Raw genomic sequence first — 21,434 nt, forward strand, 5'->3', positions numbered from 1 at the left:
GAATTATTCCTCTTGCTTGGAGGGAAGCAAGATGGAAGATAGGTAGACCAGTTGCAGGGTTTGTCAACTTTAGCACTATTGACATATTGAGCCAAATAATTCCTTGGTGGGGGTAGAGGCCTATCTTATGCATTGTAGGATGTTTTGAAATATCCCTGGCATCTTCTCACTGGATGCCAGAAGTTTACCTCCAGCTCTAACAACCAAAATGTCTACAGACACTGCTAATTATCATCTGGGGGACAAAGTTACCCCTGGTCGAGAACCACTGGGCTTGGAGGGTAGTGCAATGATTTAGGTGACTATTGCATTGACCTGAACCAAGGTAGAAGCAGGAAGGATGGAGGCAAGAAGGAATGAGATCTTCAATTTGGCAAATGATGGGGAATGAACATGTGGCTGACAGGTTCTGGTCTAGACACTCTGTGGTTCGGACATATAAGAGGAGAGACAGACTAGGAGAAAAAGAGACAATTAGTTCAGTTTGGGACACATTCAGTTTGAGGTGTGTGAGGAAGAGGCCTTAGAGTAAGAGTCTCAAATTGGTGATACTTGAGCCTGGTCCAATCTTATACTTATGTTCTTTGTCTCTATAGTAAAAAACAAAACAAAACAAAACAAAAAACCCCCAACACATTGGCCAACATTTCAGATTTTGAGACTTCATATGCATAATTTAAAATATTAAGTTTGTCTAAAATATGACGATCAGAACATTTGGGACCCAAGTTGCCAGATGACAAAAATCTGCTGAGCTGAGTTTGTCCCAATTGGCCCCAGTCTCCCCAAAGGCCTTCTGGATTCCATCTGATTGCTGGCCTGCTTACCCCATAAGAATTTGAGTGTAGAATCCTTGCCTTGGTTGGACCTTTCTGCTTTTTGACATAGATGCAGCTATGAGAATGATTCCCATAAGCTCCACATTATGTATCTTCTGTGTGGCCCTCTGACCCATACATTCCAGTCAGACCCTCTTTTGTCTTTCTAAATATGTCATTCATTTTTTTCCCTTCCTGATTCTGACAGTGATACATGTTTCTTATGGGAAACAGAAAATACAACACGCCTGGTATCCCAAATCTTACAGTCCTCTTGGGTTTTGTTGCTAGATTTCCATATATACCTGGATGTAGCCAGCAGGACTCCTTTGCTGCTTCCAGGAGGGAGCCGCCTCTCTGTCTCAACTGGGGTGAAGCAGAGTTATTTTTCCAAAGTGTCAATGGAAGAAAATTAAGCAAGCTTGTATTTACCTCTCTGCTTTTTGTGCATTTTAAGCCCGTCGTTCGGAGGGTTGCTAAGGAAAAAAAAAAAATCAGTTTTTGAAAAGCTCAAGAATTCAGGCAATTAAGTATTTTTCCAACATCAAACAATTCTGTAGTCAGAATTTATTACCCCTTGTGTCTCTCAGTGTTTCAAGGAAACATTTTCCATTCATGTTAATTTGTTATCTCAAATGCTTTTTAAAATGAGCCTTAAGTGTACTATTTGTAAGTAGGTGACAAAGTTCTTTTTAACTGCTTGAATAATAGAAAAAAAATGACATGCTTCTTAGAGAACAAAATGGGCCATGATAATGTGAGGGGGAACATGTAAGAAGGGATGTAATGGTTAGAATTAAAATGACGTCTGACAATTACTTTCAATTTGAACCGAGGTGAAGAAAATCAGAATTACAATACTCTTGTGATTAAATTTTGATGAGATGAAAATGTCATCATTGTTTGATGAGAATTTTTTATTAGAGTTCAAAGAATATGAATGATTTAACCACAATGTACCAACACCACAGGGCTGAATAATCTGTATCAGTTTTTCTCCACTCTTTCTTACTGCGGGTCACCAGAGAAATCTCAGCTGCTGTCATTCTTCCTTGTTTCTGCAACTGCTTCCATGAGATTGGCTTTTAAAACAACAAGATAAAGCTTACATCCTTTGTGATAAGTTTTGACATTGAAATCCTGGAGTAGGTTAATGTGGTGAATCATTTCTAGAAGCCATGTCCTGAGATTTAGGCTTCTAAGTTTTTGTTTTCAAAGAAATACATTTTGGAGGCTAGATTTCTTGAGGGAAATGGGGAGATCCTGCTTTCATCCTGCGTTCCTTGCTGAAAATCAAGATGCACTTTTATTCCATGGGAGGAGCCTGTTTCCCTTTGGCCTGACATTTGACAATTAAAATTGAGATGGGGGCTCAAGTCTATGGAGGACAAAGCATAGTCCAGTTCTCTTTGGGGCACTGATTCAATATAGGATGACAGGAATGTGCTGACTTAGCACAGGGACTTTCTGTGCAGGGGGCAACTGCTATGCTAGCAGCTTCTGTGCTGGGCCGGGGGTGGGCAGGAGTACTAGCAGGCCCCACCACCCTTACTTGGCTGTGACGTGGGATTCCTGCCCACCCTCCCTCCCCCTGCCCTGTTTTTCCGCTTTCCCCTATGGGAGCCTGAAATTGAATCAAATGGTTTTTCATAGTCGCTGGGTATACATCATTATATTTCAAAAGACTGTTGTCTTCTGAGAGTCTGAGTCAAAATATTTAGGGACCCAACCTGCAATCCTGTCTTCTGCAAACACGGAGGTACGCGGTGTGTGTTCAGTTCTATTTTGTGCACGAAAATCTTTCTCCTCTGTCTTTGCAGGAAAGGGAAAGTACTGGCCGCGGTTATTCTATTCAATTACTTCCCAGAGCTGTTGCCGTTGTAACGATGTTACAACTTAGCCCGCTCAAAATAACTTTTATTTTATCTTATTTAAAAAAAATGCAGTCTGTAAGGGTGCCTGGTGGCTCAGTCGGTTAAGTGTCTGACTTTTGATTTCTGCTCAGGTCATGATCTCAGGGTTTTTCTCTATCTCTGCCTACACCACCCCCTGTCCCCCACCCCCTGCCTAAAATAAAAACAAAACACACAGAAGAACCAAAACTGTAAACATGGGACTCCTGGGTGGCTCAGTGGTTGAGCGTCTGCCTTCGGCTCAGGGCATGATCTCAGGGTCTTGGGATCGAGTCCCGCATCGGGCTCCTGGCAGGGAGCCTGCTTTTCCCTCTGCCTGTGTCTCTGCCTCTCTCTCTGTCTCTTGTGAATAAAAAAATAAAATCTTAAAAAACAAAAACAGCAGAAAACCCAGAAATATAAACCTTATAGTCTGATCTAGGGTAAGCTCAGACTATTTCCAAACACCATTTTATTGATTCCCTTATTACAATTTATTTTATTTTATTATTTTAATAGCCAGGAAATTGAAGCTAAATAGTGGAAGGTATATTGTGTAAGGGATGTCTGTCATGAGCCCTGCTCAGTAAAGAAAGAGTTTTCTTGGTCCTTCGAAGTCCCTTTCAAGAACATTTTGTAAGTTTAGCTGATTTATCTTTGTAGCATTTGTACTTGAATATTTACATAATTGTTTCAAAGGTGGTCAAAATGATAATGAGAGGTGAGGTCGGGAACAAATGAGAAGTTTAAACACACTGCAATCTCTATTGGATATGAAAAGTCAAAGGCTTGGAAAAAGCAGATATGAATGTTGGAGTAATTGGAAGCCTACAGTACCACAGGGAAGATACAACACAGGGCAGTGCTCAGAATAGTCTAGACAGACTGCCAGGGTTCAAATCCCACATTTACCACTTTGTAACTATTCGGCTTTGAACAAGCTACTTGCATTCCTTAGACCTCTGTTTCTTCACCAGTAAAATGGGGATAATGGCAATACCTTCTTCGTAAGGTTTCTATGAGGAATACATACACAAGTGTGAAGTGCATGTCTGGTGCACAGTAAGTGTTCAATCATTGAAAAAGCTATTATTGTTATTATTATTGAAATGTAGAAGACCTTATCAGTGACTTCACAATTAATCTCTGATTCTCTTTCCTGGATCAAGTGAAAAATACCTCAAATAGTGATCTTTATAATATTTTCAAAAGGAAAAATATCAGGGGTGCCTGGGTGGTTCAGTGGATTAAGCATCTGCCTTTGGCTCAGGTCATGATCCCAGGGTCCTGGCATCGAGCCTCTGCATTGGGCTCCCTGCTCAGTGGGGAATCTGCTTCTCCCTCTCCCTCTGCCTGCTGCTCCCTCTGCTTGTGTTCTCTCTCCCACTGTCAAATAAATAAATAAATAAATAAATAAATAAATAAATAAATAAAATCTTTATTTTTTTAAAGGAAAGATATCAATGAAAAAAAAGTCTGAAATTATCCAAAGTATCCCCATTTTCTTTTTCTTTCTTTTATTTCTTTCCCCAAGATTTTAAGTAATCTCTACACCCAATGTGGGGTACAAACTCACAGCCCTGAGATCAAGGGTCACATGTTCCACTGACTAAGCCAGCCAGATGCCCCAACACTCTTTTCTAAAGTCTGTGATACTCCAGGTCTGTAAGTACTTAATATACTGCCCTTTGTTGGCATTGTACAGAAGGATTTCCTCTTGCATGGATAGAATATATTTCTTGCCATTTAAGGAAACATGGGTGATGGGAAATTAAACTGAGAGATTAATGGGAGAAATGGAAGAATTTTTTGTGATTTAGGCAAATAATTTAGGGAAATGGGATTAACTGGAATGTGAGATCCAATTTTTGCTCTACTGAGCATGAGTGGGGAGGGGCAGAGGGAGAAGGAAAGCCAGAATTGCAAGCAGGCTCCACACTCAGCACAGAGCCAATGCAGGGCTCGATCCCACGACTCTGAGATCATGACCTGAGGCAAAAATCAAGAGTTGGATGTTTAACAGACTGAGCCATCTAGGTGCCCTTAGTTTTTACTTTACTCTTGGGTATAATCTTGGGTAATTTACTAAATCACATTGACACTTGGTTTTTTTCATCTTTGGAAATGAAAACGATGGTAATGGTTACCCCGTTTAATAAAGATTAAGTGATTGAGAGTAAGATTTAGAAATTATAAAGCCCCATATATGTACTCATAGTTGAAAATTATTCTAATCCATGCATTTCTCCTCTACCTTTCTGACCCATGGCCATGGTTCATAAGGGAAGAAGGAATACAGGCTATGATTGCCATCTGTTCACAGATGAACTTCGTATCTCCAGATTGGAGTGTTTCTTGCATTTACTCATCCATTCACTCCATCCATCCATCCATCCATCCATCCATCAATGCTTTTACTGAATACTAGCCATGTGCTATAACTATGCTATGCATAAAGCTTTCAAAAATCAGTGCCATGGTTTCTCAGAGGTTTCTATGTACAGGGTAAGCTCAACTCAGCTTCTAGAGTTCTCAATGTCTCCTTAAACCTGAGGAATGAAGAGGTAGAAAAATGAAAAAAAAATAGTAAGAGTTATTCAGGTGACATATTGTTTTGGACATTTTCCAAGCAGGATAATTATCTAAAATCAGGTTGACATTTATATCTCTAGCTTCCCATGCTTGTTAAAATACTTTTCTTGCTGAAATACTCATTGAGCTAAATTTCATCTAACATCTGGCCATTGTATAAATATAGCAATGAAAACATGTCTTGTTGCCTACTCATTAGGTATAAATTTTAGAAATCCAATTAGTGTTTTATACTTTCTGTGCATGTTTTCTTTGATTTTTCTTTAATGTTTGGTTTGAGCTAATTTCAGTTTCCTAAATGGAACTATAAGAATTCACATATTTAGCACACATCTACACAATAGCAAAAACCAACTGGATTGAGGTATTGTGCTTTGTAGTATTTCCTAAAGATTGTGAAGTATTCCTTAAGTTCTTTATTCATTCATGCAATGAGCACATATTGAGCAAGATGTCAAGCCTTGGTGCTCAATGCTGAGGAAGAGGGGAGGGGGGGCAGATACGGAATAAATGAAATACCATCTTAGCCCTTAAGGAGTTTAGAACCTAGTAGGGGAGACAGATACCTATGCAAACTATTTCACTACAATGTGAAATACTACTATTGCTATATTGGCGAATCCTGACACATGCTGTAAGAGAGGTACATATCCATTGGGTTCTGAAGGCACCATTCACTTCTCATCCGATGTACACACTACACACTACAAAAATGATGATCCTCAATTCTCCCCTAGGGAGCCTATAACCTCTCAAAATTGAGGAGCCCCTCAAACTAAGAACCCAAGGGAGTGTCCCAGTACTCATGGTGTCTACATTATCCATCTGGGTTGCTAGAATCTGCCAAATGCCCTGAGGATGGATCATCTATTTAGCAATACCAGCCTCACCTGAGTCACAGTTGTTAAGGTCTTCACTTTTAGACTCCCTGGAATGACAGCTGATCTTCAATGGCCTATTCTGCATGGATGTGAACATTTAGAAGTAAGCCCACTAAACACAATTTTCACTGTGTACATCAGGGCCCACTATAGTGTATACTCTGCAGCCTTTTGAAACATGCCTTTCATTATATAGATCCCACCACCGTTTCATTTGGTGTTCATTATACTCAAATAGCTAAGTCTTTGGGTCATTCTAAAGGATGCTCTTAAGATCTAACTTGGAAAAGCTGTGAATGAATTTTCAAACATTATCAAATGCAATGCCTACCTTTTAAACAGTAAAAGTTTATTTGCACAGATTTAGTAATATGAGATACAACATAATTCATGGAAATCAACCACAATGCTGATACTTAATAGATTATTCCAAATATTAGACATTACAGTTTAAGTCTCAACATTAGCTCTGACTTTGGAGTAACATTTTCAGTTAATAAATAATTGTGAATATGACCATATGTTCAGTTTATTCTCACCAGTTTATCATGAATTACAATTGTGATTTGGGTCATAAAAGTGATAAACAATTATATTTTCATAAACTGCCTGTTTATTTAATTAATCCTGAAGAGAATCTAAAAATATATTCTCATGGGTTATATAAATTAGATGTATTTTTTAGCTCTTGGATTTTACCATGCATGGGTAACACTATAACTGCTTTTATAGGATATGGTCATTTGCAAAAGTGAGTGGCCCCAGGTTTTGAGCACTGAATTAAATGTCTTCTATGTATTTCAGAGAACTATGAATTTCAAAAGTTAACTGTTATTTTGGGGTGATCTATAAAGTATTACACTACCAAAGCAAACACACAAAATTGGTGGTAAAGAAAGTGAGTTTAGTTCATTACACTTTCCAATAGTAGTCACATCTTCCTAATAATTTTGGTGCCATACACATATTAAGAAAGACAGAATTACTTTCAGGTATAAGATATTCTGCATTTGCACATTCTATAGGGCTTATAATGAGAAGTTATATCAGCCTTATATTGTCTGATAAGGCTCTTTTTTTGAGCTCCTACTGTCACGAAGGCAATTTGTCAAACGTTCATGACACGTGGGGATAGTAGCAACATGCTGCAACAAAGGGCCTCACCAGGATTAATTTTAGTGTTTGAATTTGCTATTCGATTTTAGAATTTTTCTGCTCTTTATTGAATTTAAACCAGTAAGTAAGTTGCCTGGCTTCTTGGCCTAAGAAGAATATTTTGTCCTATTTGGAATCAGACCTCTAATAATCAGATAGTTTAATGCCAATATATATGTCATTCGAATATTTCTAATCTCTTTGTGACATTTTCGAGACTGAGTGACAGCTAGTACCTATTAACTGCATTAGAAGAGTCAGAAAGGGTAAGAATTTATGAAAAGCATTAAATGGTAGAAACAAAGTATAGGGATCTTACATTTAGGCAACAATTTGGGTACCAGAAAATATTTCCTTCCAGTGTAAAAGTTTAGGACTCTGAAAAAAATGCCAGTTGCAACAATGAAAAAAATATATTCAAATTCTGGTCCCCCAAAGTTTAAGAAAGCCCCCAAACCTGAAAATGACTCTTACTCTTTGCACTTCTTCTCAAACTATATACATTTTCATTGTAGGGACCATCTTAAGTTTTGGGGCGCTTGTATTTTTCCATAGGGAAGAGATGGTTGGCATTGCTTCCTGGCTGGGTATAATTCATTTATGTCCTTCCAGTTTTTTCTCTCTGATCTCTTTTCTGTATATCTGTCAGCAGCACTCTCCTGGGAGCAGCACGATGCACTTCATTAATAAGAAGGGATTAAAGGAAAAAGCCCTCGTCTCCTAATACACTTGGATAATTTGGTGCCATCCACAAGGCAATAGACCCCTGCTGCATAGATGTCATTAGAAAGGTACAATTTCATTACTTTTTACTGGCAGAGCCTTGAGTGAAATACAAAATATGTTGTCTCATATGCAGGGGAAAAAAGTGCTAAAGCTTTCATTCACTTCATGCTTCTAAAATAGTAGAATGCAAAAATATATTTTATGGTTTTTACATTTATATTGCTTTCCCTTAGTAGTCCTTGAAGTCAAGCTTTTATTAAACACTGAGCAAAATCAAGATTAAAAAGGAAATTATTTACATTCTTAAATCCTAAATGAAACTCATATTTTTAGTAACTAACACATACCTACTAAGTGTCAGGCACTCTCCTAGTTGCTGGAAAACAAATTATAAAAACATAATTCATGCCTTTTTTTAAGCATTAACATATTAAATACTTTAACTCAAAGTGAGTATGAAAGTGAGCATGTAAGAAGTAAACCATATGGCTGAATAAAAGAGATTGTAAGCCAGTAAATTGTAAGTGTATTTGAAAAATCTGTTTAACTTTTCCTCGTTAACCTAGCATTTGAGCTGACTTGATTGCTCCTGGTTGATAACATTATCTTTTAGGCTGACCCTCCCCCCCACCATGTTAAGCCTTTAGTGGTATATTGTGCAAATGTTTGAAAACACAGGCATAAACCATCAATAGAATCTCACCCTACTTCCTATAGATGCTGCCCCAAACAGGAAATGATGGGTCTCACTGGTGGAGAATGTGGCTCACCACACATCTGAGCAAGGGGCCTGGAATTTAGAAATCTGCCATAAAAACCATCAGTGACACTCCCAGGCGCTGCCCTGGTGTGATGACTCCCTGGGAACCGTGCGCATCACTTTCCTAGCACCGAAGAGAATCAGGTTTAACAGTGGTCCATTATCTCACTGCCACAGACACACACCTACCACTAACACTAAAAAGTGGCACACAGTTGGAACCATGCATGGGAGAAGAAAGCCCTTGATTATCAGCTTATTTTCAAGCCATTCTTTGCAGTGATGGGTTTTTGCTTCACTACCAGCTTTTGTTCAGTCAAATTGACATTTGCAGCTCCTTGTCTAAGATAAAGTCTAGCCTAGATGGTTAATATGATAGAGACTGGTTTCCAGAGACCATTCTACCAACCTAAGGCACAGCAGTACAGGAAGTACAAAATATCTTGACAAATAAATGAGTCAGTAATGAAAGTACTTAAAAGCTGCGTTGGGCTACTGTGTAGATTATCTCTGCAAATCAAAGATTGGTTATCCAATCAGCATTGAATTCTGAGTGTTCTGATGTCCTCACCCTTTTACCCTGTAACCATGGCCTTCCTTGCCTCTCATGCATTTTAATTCACTAAAGTATCATCATACATTACACTGAAGATTATCAACAAATCTCATGAGAAATGAGAGAGCAGCAGAAATGGGGACTGGACAGGGCCACTTCACACCTTCCAGAGTGAGCGGAGCTTCATAACAAATAGTGAGGATTCGGCTAGTCATGTTCTTGTCAAAAAGAAATCTCAGCTAATGTTTTAAATATAGATAACCGAGTCACAAACAAACACCCCCCCAGTTTTGCCAATAAATTAAAAATATAAGCAAAATGGTTAAGTGGTTAAAAGCTTAGACTGTTAACCTCATGGGGTGTATTTGAGGATGTGCACTGAAAACAGATCAATGGTTTGATTCCAGAATATAGATTTCCTCTTTCCCTATGATTTTTTATAATGGTAATTTTTCTTCCATTCCAGTAAGACCTTATGAGACTGTTTGTCCTGTTTTGTCATAATGCGTGTTTCTTAGGATTTGGCTGTTTTATTAGATGGAACCAATAAATATACAGGGTTTCTGAACATTCTTCAAATTTCTGGGCTTTAGGTCCACAATACCTTGGGCACTGAGGAAGAGGAAGGAATATTATGAATTGGAGTTCCGGTTGAAAGTTGGGTATTTGAAATATAAATGGAAACCGTTCACAATATTGACCCTTGTCAATATTCTCTTGCCGAGGTAGTTTATAATAAGGGACTGCCCATAAAAGAGCTGGTTATAGTTCTCTCTTGAATGTGCATGACTCTGGGACATACTGTCCCTTGCCATTGAAAAACTTGACTCAGTGGAATAAATAAAACGAGAAATGGCAATCCCAGAGTCCTGGCCGAGGAGGAATAAGCTGATAGGTATGTCTATTAAGTTCTGTCAGGCAAGACTTAACCAAATCCTGATACACATTTTTAAATCGATTATTCATAAATGGTGACAATGAACTAGATTCCAATTTGCTTTGGGGACACTTTAAGAAGACTTCTTTTTTAGATTTGGAATTCAAAATAGGTTTCTTCCATTCCTCCCTGGTAGAACAAAGAAATAGTTCTTGTCTAGACTGAATAATAAGACATGAAAAAACAACCCTGCAAGTGTCTAATTTATAACAAATCTGTTTCCTTAATGGGTGGAAGGAAATCTGAGGACAGTTCTGAGGGCTCCTGTCTGTTTTCAGTGCCACCTTCTAGTCATACCGACGACAACACCTCGCCTGATGGGTCCTTCCCCTTCTTCTCCTCGCCCCGGTCAATGTCAATCACATGCACCACTCCAGGTTTTAGGATCAAGTCCTCAGTCTCCACCTGACTCCTGTTGTCCTCCACTTCCATGTAGCTCCGCTTTGTTTGCTGGGTAGCTTTGCTGAAGGCTTCTTTCAAACGACGTTTGAGTTCAACATCTGGACAGAAGACATACTCGTAAAGGCCACCAGCGAGGACAGCTCCTATGATCGGTCCAACCCAATATATCTGGGGGAAAAGATGGGAGAATTATAGAGTGAAAGTGGAGGAGAACTATACCTTTGACCAATTCATGAATATAGAGCTTAGCTGGTTTACATTAAGAGAGCAAATATGTTGTGCAGAAGATAGCAGGATTGAAAAGAATAAAAGAACATATACCATATGCATGTCAGAGATCCATAAATTGCTAAATAACATTTGAACAGAAAACAGGGAAAGACAATTTTCTCTTTTCTTGCTACCATTAATTATTTTCTTTCCATTTTCTGATAATCCTTAAAGTCAAGTGAGCTCCTCGTTGATGGTACTGCACATTAAGTGCACTCTGAGAATTCTTCAACTAAAATAGAAAAAAATTTTCTGGAGACTTATCTTATTTTCTTAATATCGCCATCTTATGTTGGTTTTCTACATAATCGTGATCAACATCCAGATTTTTTTCAGTTGAGCCTTAGTTATTCAGCAGAGCACGAAAAATGGAATCCTAGCTCCACCACTGAGCAATTTGGTGAGTTCTTATATCAGTAACTTAACTTCTTTTATTATTTTTTTAATATTTTATTTATTCACTTGAGAGAGAGAGCATACGAGCGTGGGGGTGCGGTGGGCAGAAGGACAAGCAGACTCCCCACTGAGCAGGAAGCCTGATGGGGGACTCCATCCCAGGACTCCTGGGATCATGACCTGAGCTGAAGGCAGACACTTAACCAACTGAGCCACCCAGGCGCCCCAGTTACTTAACTTCTTAAACCTTAATTTCCTCATCTGCAAAGTGGGGATTATAGTAACACATATCTCATGGGTTGTAAAAATTAAGTTGAAATAATACTTGAGAAGTATTTATTAGTTCTAATTTCATAGTGGTCAGCTCATTCCATGTTTCCTAGACAATTTAAAATTGTATGCGAGTAGGCTGGCCATCAGTCATTTTCTGTATGTTACACGCTTTTCTTCCTTAAAATCTGGCGATTTGATTTAATTGAAAATGTCATGGTTTGTTCATTACTCTTCTGGCAGAGCACTTTCATCCTAACAGTTCTAACCATGGTCACTTGGTGGAAAATAAACCAGTACTGAGTTTATGAAATGATGGTTAGTTGAGGATTAGCAACTCCATAGGATTTTTAATTCAACAAATGGAAGCTTCTTATCATATTGTTATCGTGTCTAGAATAAACTAAATCTTCAGTTTCAGGAAACTTCAACACTTGCTTGGAGCACATATATGCAGCAGAATATTAGACAGATTCAGTGGAGCAACAGAAACCTTGCTTATTGAGCCAGCTGTACTTAGACTTGTATTAACTCACATAATTCCAACAGCAAACTTTGAGGTAGATATGATTCTTATTCTTATTTTAAGGGTGAGAAAACTGACACCCTGAGAGAGTAAGAAGCTTGCTTAAGACGTCACTCTTAGCAAGTGCCTGAACTGGGATTTCAGGTCTGTGTGATTTCAAACCTCCCTTTTGAACTACTACACTGCTTTCCACGATACTTCACTTTTCTCATTTGAAAAAAATATGAGGCATGCTTCTGGCTTAAGACACTCTTGGGAAATTAATTTCACATAGCATCTTCATTGCAAAGTCTAAAGAAAATTCAAAATGTGAACTGTAGCTGAGCACATATACTTAACATGGAAACTACTTGTAGAGTGGCTGCAAGAACCAAGCTCCTTATCTTGAATGGAAAGAAACTGTGTGGAGATAACCTTCTCCATGCCCTTTCAAAGGAGAAACGAGAGCCCTCCTCTAAATGTCTTTGCATTCTGTTCCTTTGATAAGAGTTCATTAGATAGATTCTATTCCCCATGGTAAAACTCCCAAAAGGGAGACAAGGGACTGCTAAGTAATTATAATGCATTCCTAAAACACGTACGAAGAAGACATCTGGCTACACGCTCCCCAAAAAGATCAAATCTTTTTACTCTACCAAAACAAAGTCATAATGTACTTTAAAATGACTCTCAAAATTTGTAAAAGTAAATAGTTTTAATTGCTAAAAATACAGATAGAGATTATGAAGATGAAAATTAAAATAATGTCATACTTAGAAAATGCACCATTAATATTTAGATGTTATTCTAGTCTATCAATCTCCATCTGCAAATATGTTGTAAATTAGTTTTAAAATCTATACAACCATTACTACAGAATGGACATTTGTGTTCAATAAGATTAAGTTTGTTATAAAACAGCCAAAAAGGGGAATTTAATTCAGTCAACAAGCTAAAAAGTTTCCTACTAATTAAATTCTAGCTAGCCTACTGCAACTAGTAGGTAATTAATAAAAACATATATTTTATACACATTTTAAAGTCCTCATAACTAAAATTAAAAAATTGTTAGTTTTCTAAATTTTGATTACAAAAGTAGTTTGAATTTAATAAAGTTGAACTTACAGTTCTAGTTTTACCATAAGCAACTATGTACTGCCCATTAAAAATTTCCATTCCTGTTAATGTGTCAAATGTGTTGAGATATAAATGGATATATCAGTGGCAAAATGACCAATCTCGTGGATGCTATATATTGACATTCTTTTCATGGCTCAGTCTAGAATCTTGCTTTTGAACACTGAGTCTCATTTTTTAATGATAGAGATTACTTTTAAAGACTCAATACTCTTTTCTTAGCAGTGAATGTCTATAGTATTCTTATAATTTGTTCTCATTGTAATGTACACTATGGCTGAGTGGATGTAACTGGGTCAATAACCAGTGTGTGAATGAGATTAAAACATAAGTGACATGTTGTTATATTCATGAATTAAAAATAAAAGCTGTAAAATAGCATTCACAGCATGTAAATGATTATAAGAGGTAGCCCTACTTGAGGCTGGCTTACATAAGTCTCATATTTTCATTGGTTATTATAAGTTAGTATATGAGTGGCCTTAAAACTGTCACATTATTCATTTAAGGGATTTAAATTCCTTTGTTGTAAGAAACACTTGAAATAAAATGGATAGCAATATTTAAAAATGGATATCACTACTCTCTGGAAGCACTGCCACCACATTAATAAGGAGGTTAGCCATGAGGCTGGAAAGTGTGCCTCTTCTGAAAGTCACTTATGTTTCCAGCTCTAGCTATGGTGATAACAGCATAAACATCTGTACCATTTATTCTTCTCCATCTGCAGTTCAAATGCTTCCAACTTACATACTATTAATTGGGTTCATGCTTTTGTAAACAAAAAAGATAAATATTTTTGCTATGGGCAGTGCTTGTAAGCATTTCTTTCTTCTTTGTCTTTTTCTTTTTTTGTATATATTTTGTTATTGCCAGGAAGGCTTTACTTTCAATTATTTAAACACCATATTCACCGTACCTCCCTGATTATCACTTGGTCCACACAGACAACCTCCATGTAAAATATATTCTGCAGCAGTCTATCAGATATAGTGCCCAGAGCAGTGCTTATTAAAAAAGAAAGACTGTTACTAAAGGCCCCAAACAGATATAAGATGAGACATTTTAAAGTAGATTTGTGCTAGTCTCTCCTTGGTCTTTATGAAAGGTGTAGTAAAGTGGGGAGTCAAGGTTGGGAGGAAGTAAGACACCTCTCGAGGAAAGAAAAAGAAAGAGCTCCATGGGTAATTGTCCTCAACTGTAAGAGGACAGAAACTGTCAACACAATGGTTACCCAGTGGTTTTCCCAATTTCCCATGATAACTGCAGGTCCAAAGGATCTGGCGGGGTTCATGCTGGCACCAGTGTAATTGATCTGTAGGGAAAAAGAAAACAACTTCAGACATTGCTGGAACAGGACTAGTAGCAGGAAGCATTCACTGCAATTTGCTACCATTTGCCAAGTCAAATGGTAAGTCAAGTTAGAGGAACGGTCTAGATGTTAGCAGCCATATCAAGATGCTCATCATAAAGTTAGCAAAATAATCACCTAAAATGGACAGATGTGGCTGGATACTAAAGAACTACATCTGTAAAACACAACATCTTTAGGCCAGTTCTAGGGTGGGGATAAATGAAATGAATCAGTTATTTAAATGGACTTGCAAACTTACTGCAAATAAATGTCCAATCGCAACAGAAAATCCAATTGCTAAAGCTACTGAACCGGTGACATCAGTCCGTTTGGAGTCACAGCTGGCAAAAATAGTAAACACCAACTGAAATGTGATTATCAACTCCACCAGGAGACCGTGACCAGCGGTAAGATTTCCATGAACCTAAAAAGAGAAAAATGCTCCATCTGAATTGAAGCACAAGTACATTTTCTGTGATAACATATCATTGTGAAAAGCATATTTCATCGCTGGAAAAGACAATGGCTAATTGGAGTCATCTGTTCCACCCCACAAGTGAGACACTCCCCCTGCATCCAAAAAAGGAGGAATAAATTTCCACTCATTTTGGGCCATCACAGATAATTAATTACTCCTACAATGACCAAGCGGGAATTTGTGCTGAATGTCCTTTTCTACAAAAGAAGCAAAATGTGCCAATGCTGCATTTAACTTACAAAGGAGTTTCTGGAGAGTCTTGTAATTTTATAAGGCAATGATTAAATCCTTTAATTAGGTTTAAATTAATTAATATATATTTCAATTAAAATTTAAACTGTGTGTAGTTTTTAAATCAATCCTGGTGCTGAGCTAACATCTGATATTCCAAATCAGTTAAGAACAAAAGTAGGATCAAATGCCAATTTATTTTTTTAAGTGTAATCCTAGGTATAGATCATTTTAAATCTCATGAACATGACAAGAAACAAAATTGTTTCTTCTGCTAGTGAGCTAACAAATAGTTGCAATAAAAATGCCTTAAGCTAAATATATAGTCTAGTATAGTCACTGGGATAAGAGCGAGAGCAAAAAAGAACACAATTTTTGTGCCACCAAGACTTAATAATATTCAAGTCACTCGATAGCAAACAATGATTATGTATGGATACATTCAATGTTGCTGGGATCAGTTTTCACCCCTATCAAGAATCATCAGAAATTCTTTGGGAATAAATTAGCGATTTTAGGAAAGTCTCTCAGGCCACCGGGGTATTACTTAGCAGAGTCTGCAAGAAGCCTGGAGTCCCAGTTTGAAAATAAGAGCTAGGGACGCCTGGGTGGCTCAGTGGTTGAGCGTCTGCCTTTGGCTCAGGGCATGATCCTGGAGTCCTGGGATCGAGTCCCACATCGGGCTCCCTGCATGGAGCGTGCTTCTCCTCTCTCTGCCTGTGTCTCTGCCTTTCTCTCTGTGTCTCTCATGAATAAATAAATAAAATCTTAAAAAAAAAAAAGGAAAAGAAGAGCTAAAGATGCTACCGTGGTGACCCCCAAGCCCCCCACCACACTGGGAGGTGTGACGAGGTAGAGAATCCCAGCTCCAATGATGGCTCCCAGGCACTGTGCTGTGACGTAGAAGACAGACTTGGCGATGCTAATCTTCCTGGTGCACACCATGGCCACGGTCACAGCAGGGTTGATGTGGCCGCCACTGATGTGGCCAAAGCACTGCACCATGGTCGCAATGCTGAGTCCAAAGCAAAGAGAGATGAGAACCATGTCGACAGGGAGTGGCTTTTCTGTTCCACCCCAGTTGATGGTGGATCCGAGGCTGAGGAGCACAAAGATGAGCATAGCCAGAAATTCTGCTGTGACTGCCTTCCAGAAAGCTTGAGTCCAGACCCCTCGGAAGGCCACCATGATGCTCTCTCTCTTACACAAAGGTCCACACTTGCTGAAATGAAAACAAATTGTATCAGTCCACCAAAGCAGGGTTCAAGAATTTGGGTGAAGACTCCAGGCCTGTAGCCTAGCCCGACTGTGGGGAAGGGCCCCCTCAAAGGTTATTTGCATATCAAGAAAGAATGCTTCCAGAAAACCTTCTTAATTAATTGTCTCCTTAATAGTAAAATGGTGATGCTAGCCTCCTTTTATTAAATATTCGAAGATCATCCAGTTGCACTGATTTAGAAAGGAAAATGTCTAAATAGAGTTTCTTTCTCTTTTTTTTCTAAAGATTTTATTTATTAATGAGAGACTCAGAGAGAGAGAGAGAGAGAGAGAGAGAGAGAGACAGAGGCAGAGACACAGGCAGAGGGAGAAGCAGGCTCCACGCAGGGAGCCCGACATGGGACTCGATCCCGGGTCTCCAGGGTCAGGCCCTGGGCAGAAGGCGGCAAACCGCTGAGCCACCCAGGCTGCCCTAAGTCGAGTTTCTTAAAGAATTAAGAGGGAAATATATTGACCTCAGAGCAAGAGTTAATCCCTTCAGAGCAAGTTTTTAAGTTTCCTTTCTTTCTTTCTTTCTTTCTTTCTTTCTTTCTTTCTTTCTTTCTTTCTTTCTTTCTCTTTCTTTCTTTCTTTCCTTCTTTCTTCTTTCTTTCTTTCTTTCTTTCTCTCTCTCTCTTTCTTTCTTTCTTTCTTTCTTTCTTTCTTTTTTTTTTTTTTTAGTTTTTAAGTTTCCATGTACTTTTAACATGCCATTTATATTTTGAACGTAAAGCAATTAAAAAAAAATAGGGAGATCTTTTGCAGTTTTGCACTTCGATGCTCCAAAATTCGCATTCTGCAAATGGGTTTGTGGGGCGTGATTCTCCTCTCCCCCAGCAGAGACTGCGGATTTAGGCGGGAGGCCAGCGAGGAGGAGCCCTGAAGGCCGTCTTTGGAGCAGGTAAAGTCGTTCGGGGGAGGGGAGCTCAGGGTGACCGGCAGGGGTGGTGGCAACCGGCGGGGCCTGGACAGGGACACTCCCTCCTTCTCTCCTGCGGACCTGGACGCGCGGCGCTCGGCAGTGTCAGCCTCCCGGGCGGGTGCCAGGTGGGCAAACAGCAGCCTCGCAGCGCCGGCCCCGCCCCCGCCCCGGCCCCGCCCCGGCCCCGCCCAGGCCACGCCCTCCCCGCCCAGGCCACGCCCCCCGAGTCCCAGGCGTCCGCGACAGCCGGGCGGGGCAAGGCTGCATCCTGGCCTCCGTCAGGCTTTTGCAGGGCTGGGGGCAGCCCCTTCGGGTACCCCACCCTCCGTCCACCCGCGAAGCTACCCCTCAGACACGCCTCCCCAAAGGGATCCTGGAGCCCGGGGTCGCGCCCCAGGCACCCCGCCCAGTGCGGGGACCCGCGGCGCGGGGCGGTGGGCAGGGGACCGCGGTCCTGGGAGCAGAGGCCTCCGCGCTGTTCTCCAGCGTCTTCTTGGCGGCCTCCTCCTCCTCCTGCGGGGCCCTGAAGGACGGCGGGCGCGCCTCTTCTGGGGGCCCTTGCATGTGTGTGTTGGGAAGCGCAGGAGGGTGGGGGCAGCAAGACAGCCATGGCGAGGAGGCACCTCCTTCCTCCAGTCTGTTTTCCTCTTCGGAGCTGAGAAGGGATGCGGGCTTGAGGGATTTAATGCCAGCTGCTCGTTTGGGCAAGAAGTGGCTAGAATTCCCGACATGGAGGGCAATTACTCTAGTTACTCGATTATTCCAGGCACTTGCCCCTCTCCGTTGCCTGTTACAGTCGTGAGAGCGGAGAGCTGTGGAGAGGCCCTGATCACCAGAGGACTATGAAAAGGGTATTTGAACAGATGAGAGTGTTTATAGCTTTCCCCTTGGTATATAAGGAAGAGAACCCCCACCCCCACCCCCACGCCTTGCTGTTCTCAGGAGCCTGGGTTCTGCATGAGCAGTGGGGAAATGCTGTGCCAAAAAGGGCTAGGGGAATGCTCCCCTGACCTTTAGGATCTCAGGTCAGCCTCTGCTTTGATAAGGGACTTTGCTTCACAGATGGCAGGAGAAACCCACTTTCTGCCCAATCTGGGGTGGCTCCAGAAGGGGGACAGCCAGCCCCGACCTAGGTGTCCTCTGCTCGTGAACTCCTCTAAGTGAATCATGTAATTACAAGAAAGCCCAGCTGGGCGGACAATGACATCATATTCCCCAGAGGAAGAGAAAATAAAGAGACAAAACAGCACTTGGAATGGGGCAGGGAGGATGCCCTGGGAGAGATACTAAAAATGTCCCAAAGGGGGCGAAACTCAAAGAACTCAACAGATTGGAAAAGAAGTTAGGAAGGGGGCTTTCATGCTCACCAGCAGCGCCCCGCCTCCACCTGCAGACGGCAGGGCAAAGGGGCTACCAGAGGTGCTGGTGGTCTGTGGCTGGGGACAGTGGGAAAAAGAAAAAGGACAAAGCAGGAAGGGAAGGAGGCTGGTGGGCAGGAAGCCTTAGGTTCCTTTTCAGCAGCACAGATCACCAGGAGAGGCGGGCCCTGGCAAAAGGCCGCCTCCTGGCCATACAGGTCTCCCTCACTTTTCCCAGTCCCCCCAAGTTCTATCTCCCTGCCTATTCGCTCATGCCTCTCCAGAGACCTAATTTAAGAAACTCAGTTGCTCTTTCAACTTCAAATTTGTATCAGCCAGAGAAATTAAAACAACATAATCATCATAAAAAACAAACAACCAAACCAACCCCCAAAACCCCAAATAGAAAAATATGCTCCGTAACAGTGCATTTAGCTTTTTTGGAAAGCCTACAGAATCTAATCTCCGTCCAGGGCAGAGCTGAACAGCCTCAGTTAGCTGCGAACCCCAAAGTTCCCAGGCAGCACATACATACCCCTGGTCTTACAAGTGCTCACCTGGGCAGGCACAGGCTGTCATAGCTCCTGTTATTATCGGCAGTGTTCCCTTATGCGTTCACACTCACTGAAAACGGATCAACACTATTTGTTTTGCTTCTTTCGCCCCAGAACAAAGGGGGTTTGTTGATGTGCCCGGGTTGTACTGAACCGGCCACATTACTTTCTAGCTGAACACACAGCCTGATCCACTTCTGGGCAGCTGAACCTCCGGGTGAGTAATTTTTCTGATGAAAAATACTGCAGATAGATTCACCTCCGTAGGGTAATTTCCCTGTGCAGGTGCAGGTCTCCAGTATTTGGAGGATTTGGCAACAAAGCATCCTTCTTTTCCTGCTACTTTCTCTATGCTTCTCTTATGAATATGCCCAGTACCCAGATCTAAGAGAATCACCTACCTACCCTCTAGTTTCCTTCTAGATTCTGAGACGGCACATCTATCTATAACAAAGGAGTCAAAATTTCATCTTTTGGCCCCGTTCTTTGTCCCCTGAGGGCAAAGAAGGACTTACCCCCACTGCCTTGCTGCGGGTCTGCCACTCATGCCTTCCCCGGCCAGAGTGCAGCTCTCATTGCCTGCCCCCAAGCTCTGGGAGTCAGATTACGGCCACTTGTCTGATTGGGTTTTTGGAGTGAAGGGGTGGAAAGACTCTGCACCATGTGGCAATCGTCAAGTTCTATTTGAACTTGAAATAACTTTTCTCCACCTGATCATGGTAGACACAGGGCATTTCAGGAACACAAAATGTTTGCTTACATTGTATTTCTTTAGCTGGTAATCTTTGAAAATGAGGATTTCCTCAAATTTTATTTGAATTCTTCCCACCACAAAGAATTGCTGAGTGTCTGTCTTGTTCGGTTATGTGTTGGGGTTGAAATTGGGCACCCATGAGAAAGCAGATCTGTGTTATCCAGCAGTTGAGATAAATTGAGATCTGGGCTGTAGTGCATTTGCTTTTGGGAGGCTGAATATTCAGTGGGTTCTATTTGAAGTTTTTGACCTGAGAAGTGGCATTTTAAGTACAATGGGTAAGTCCATTTGTAGCCTGGGCAGCACTGATTTGAATAATAGGAAAATATGAAAAATAGCAAATAAGACTACTCCGGGGTGCTCCACTGACTGTTACATTAGTGACAATTATTGAGTAAGAAGTAGCAAATCTAAAAATGTGGAGTTCGGGTGGGGACAAAATTTTTGGAAATCGTAGGTAAATTTAATATCTGCAAACCTAGGGACAAGATTGAGTACATCATTTGTGGGGCCCAGTGTGAAATGAATGCATCACAATTACAATTTTTTGCTTTCTTTCTTTTTTTTTTTTAATTTTTATTTATTTATTTATGATAGTCACACAGGGAGAGAGAGAGAGAGAGGCAGAGACACAGGCAGAGGGAGAAGCAGGCTCCACGCACCGGGAGCCCGATGTGGGACCTGATCCCGGGTCTCCAGGATCGTGCCCTGGGCCAAAGGCAGGCGCCAAACCGCTGCGCCACCCAGGGATCCCAATTTTTTGCTTTCTTATCTTGTTTAGAGACGTGGGATTTGGGAATGGCTGAAAAGCTATTAGAAAGAGGACTTAAAATTTTGAGTGTGAATTTCAGAGGAGCATTTTATTATTGTCTCAAGCATTCTCAAATAACGAAGATTAAATTTACATCTTTAAGAATGTGGTTGCACACTAATGGTTGTCTATCAGAGGGTTTGGCCTTCGTAAAATGTGCTCCCTGAAGGTAGGAATAAATTCTGATGAGATGGGGGAAGAGGGCATTTAGGTGAATCTACAAAGAACACTCAAACCTTTTAGTGTGGATTCTTAAAGCTGTTTACCACTCAGATTTTAGAGTGTGATTTAAACAAATGAATCACAAAAAGTTTTTAAAAATTTGAAAACTTTGATTTTCTAGACAGATGTGCTGATTGCTCTGACCCCAAGACCGTTGAGTCAGAAGGTACTGTGAGGTCTATGAACCCAAGGAAGG

General features: G+C 40.7%; 1 protein-coding gene and 1 long non-coding RNA gene across 8 annotated transcripts in view; one reads left to right on the plus strand and one right to left on the minus strand.

Annotated features, from left to right (window-relative positions):
- Positions 1 to 21,434, plus strand: part of LOC121490411 — a 270,965-nt gene that overhangs the window by 99,576 nt on the left and 149,955 nt on the right. For all 7 annotated transcript variants that reach the window (XR_005987662.1, XR_005987659.1, XR_005987665.1 and 4 more), the window contains one exon: positions 7,991 to 8,129. This is a non-coding gene — a long non-coding RNA (uncharacterized LOC121490411). The remainder of the gene's footprint in view (positions 1 to 7,990; positions 8,130 to 21,434) is intronic.
- Positions 6,512 to 20,098, minus strand: AQP4 (aquaporin 4). The gene is made up of 5 exons (XM_041754057.1): positions 19,967 to 20,098; positions 16,168 to 16,582; positions 14,911 to 15,075; positions 14,532 to 14,612; positions 6,512 to 10,887 (listed from the first exon to the last, which is right to left on the minus strand). Exons 1-5 carry the CDS (start codon positions 19,996 to 19,998, stop codon positions 10,609 to 10,611), a joined length of 972 nt encoding a protein of 323 aa, XP_041609991.1. The 5' UTR covers positions 19,999 to 20,098; the 3' UTR covers positions 6,512 to 10,608.

Source organism: Vulpes lagopus, chromosome 1, assembly GCF_018345385.1.
Source record: "Vulpes lagopus strain Blue_001 chromosome 1, ASM1834538v1, whole genome shotgun sequence".
Classification (NCBI taxonomy): Eukaryota; Metazoa; Chordata; class Mammalia; order Carnivora; family Canidae; genus Vulpes; species Vulpes lagopus.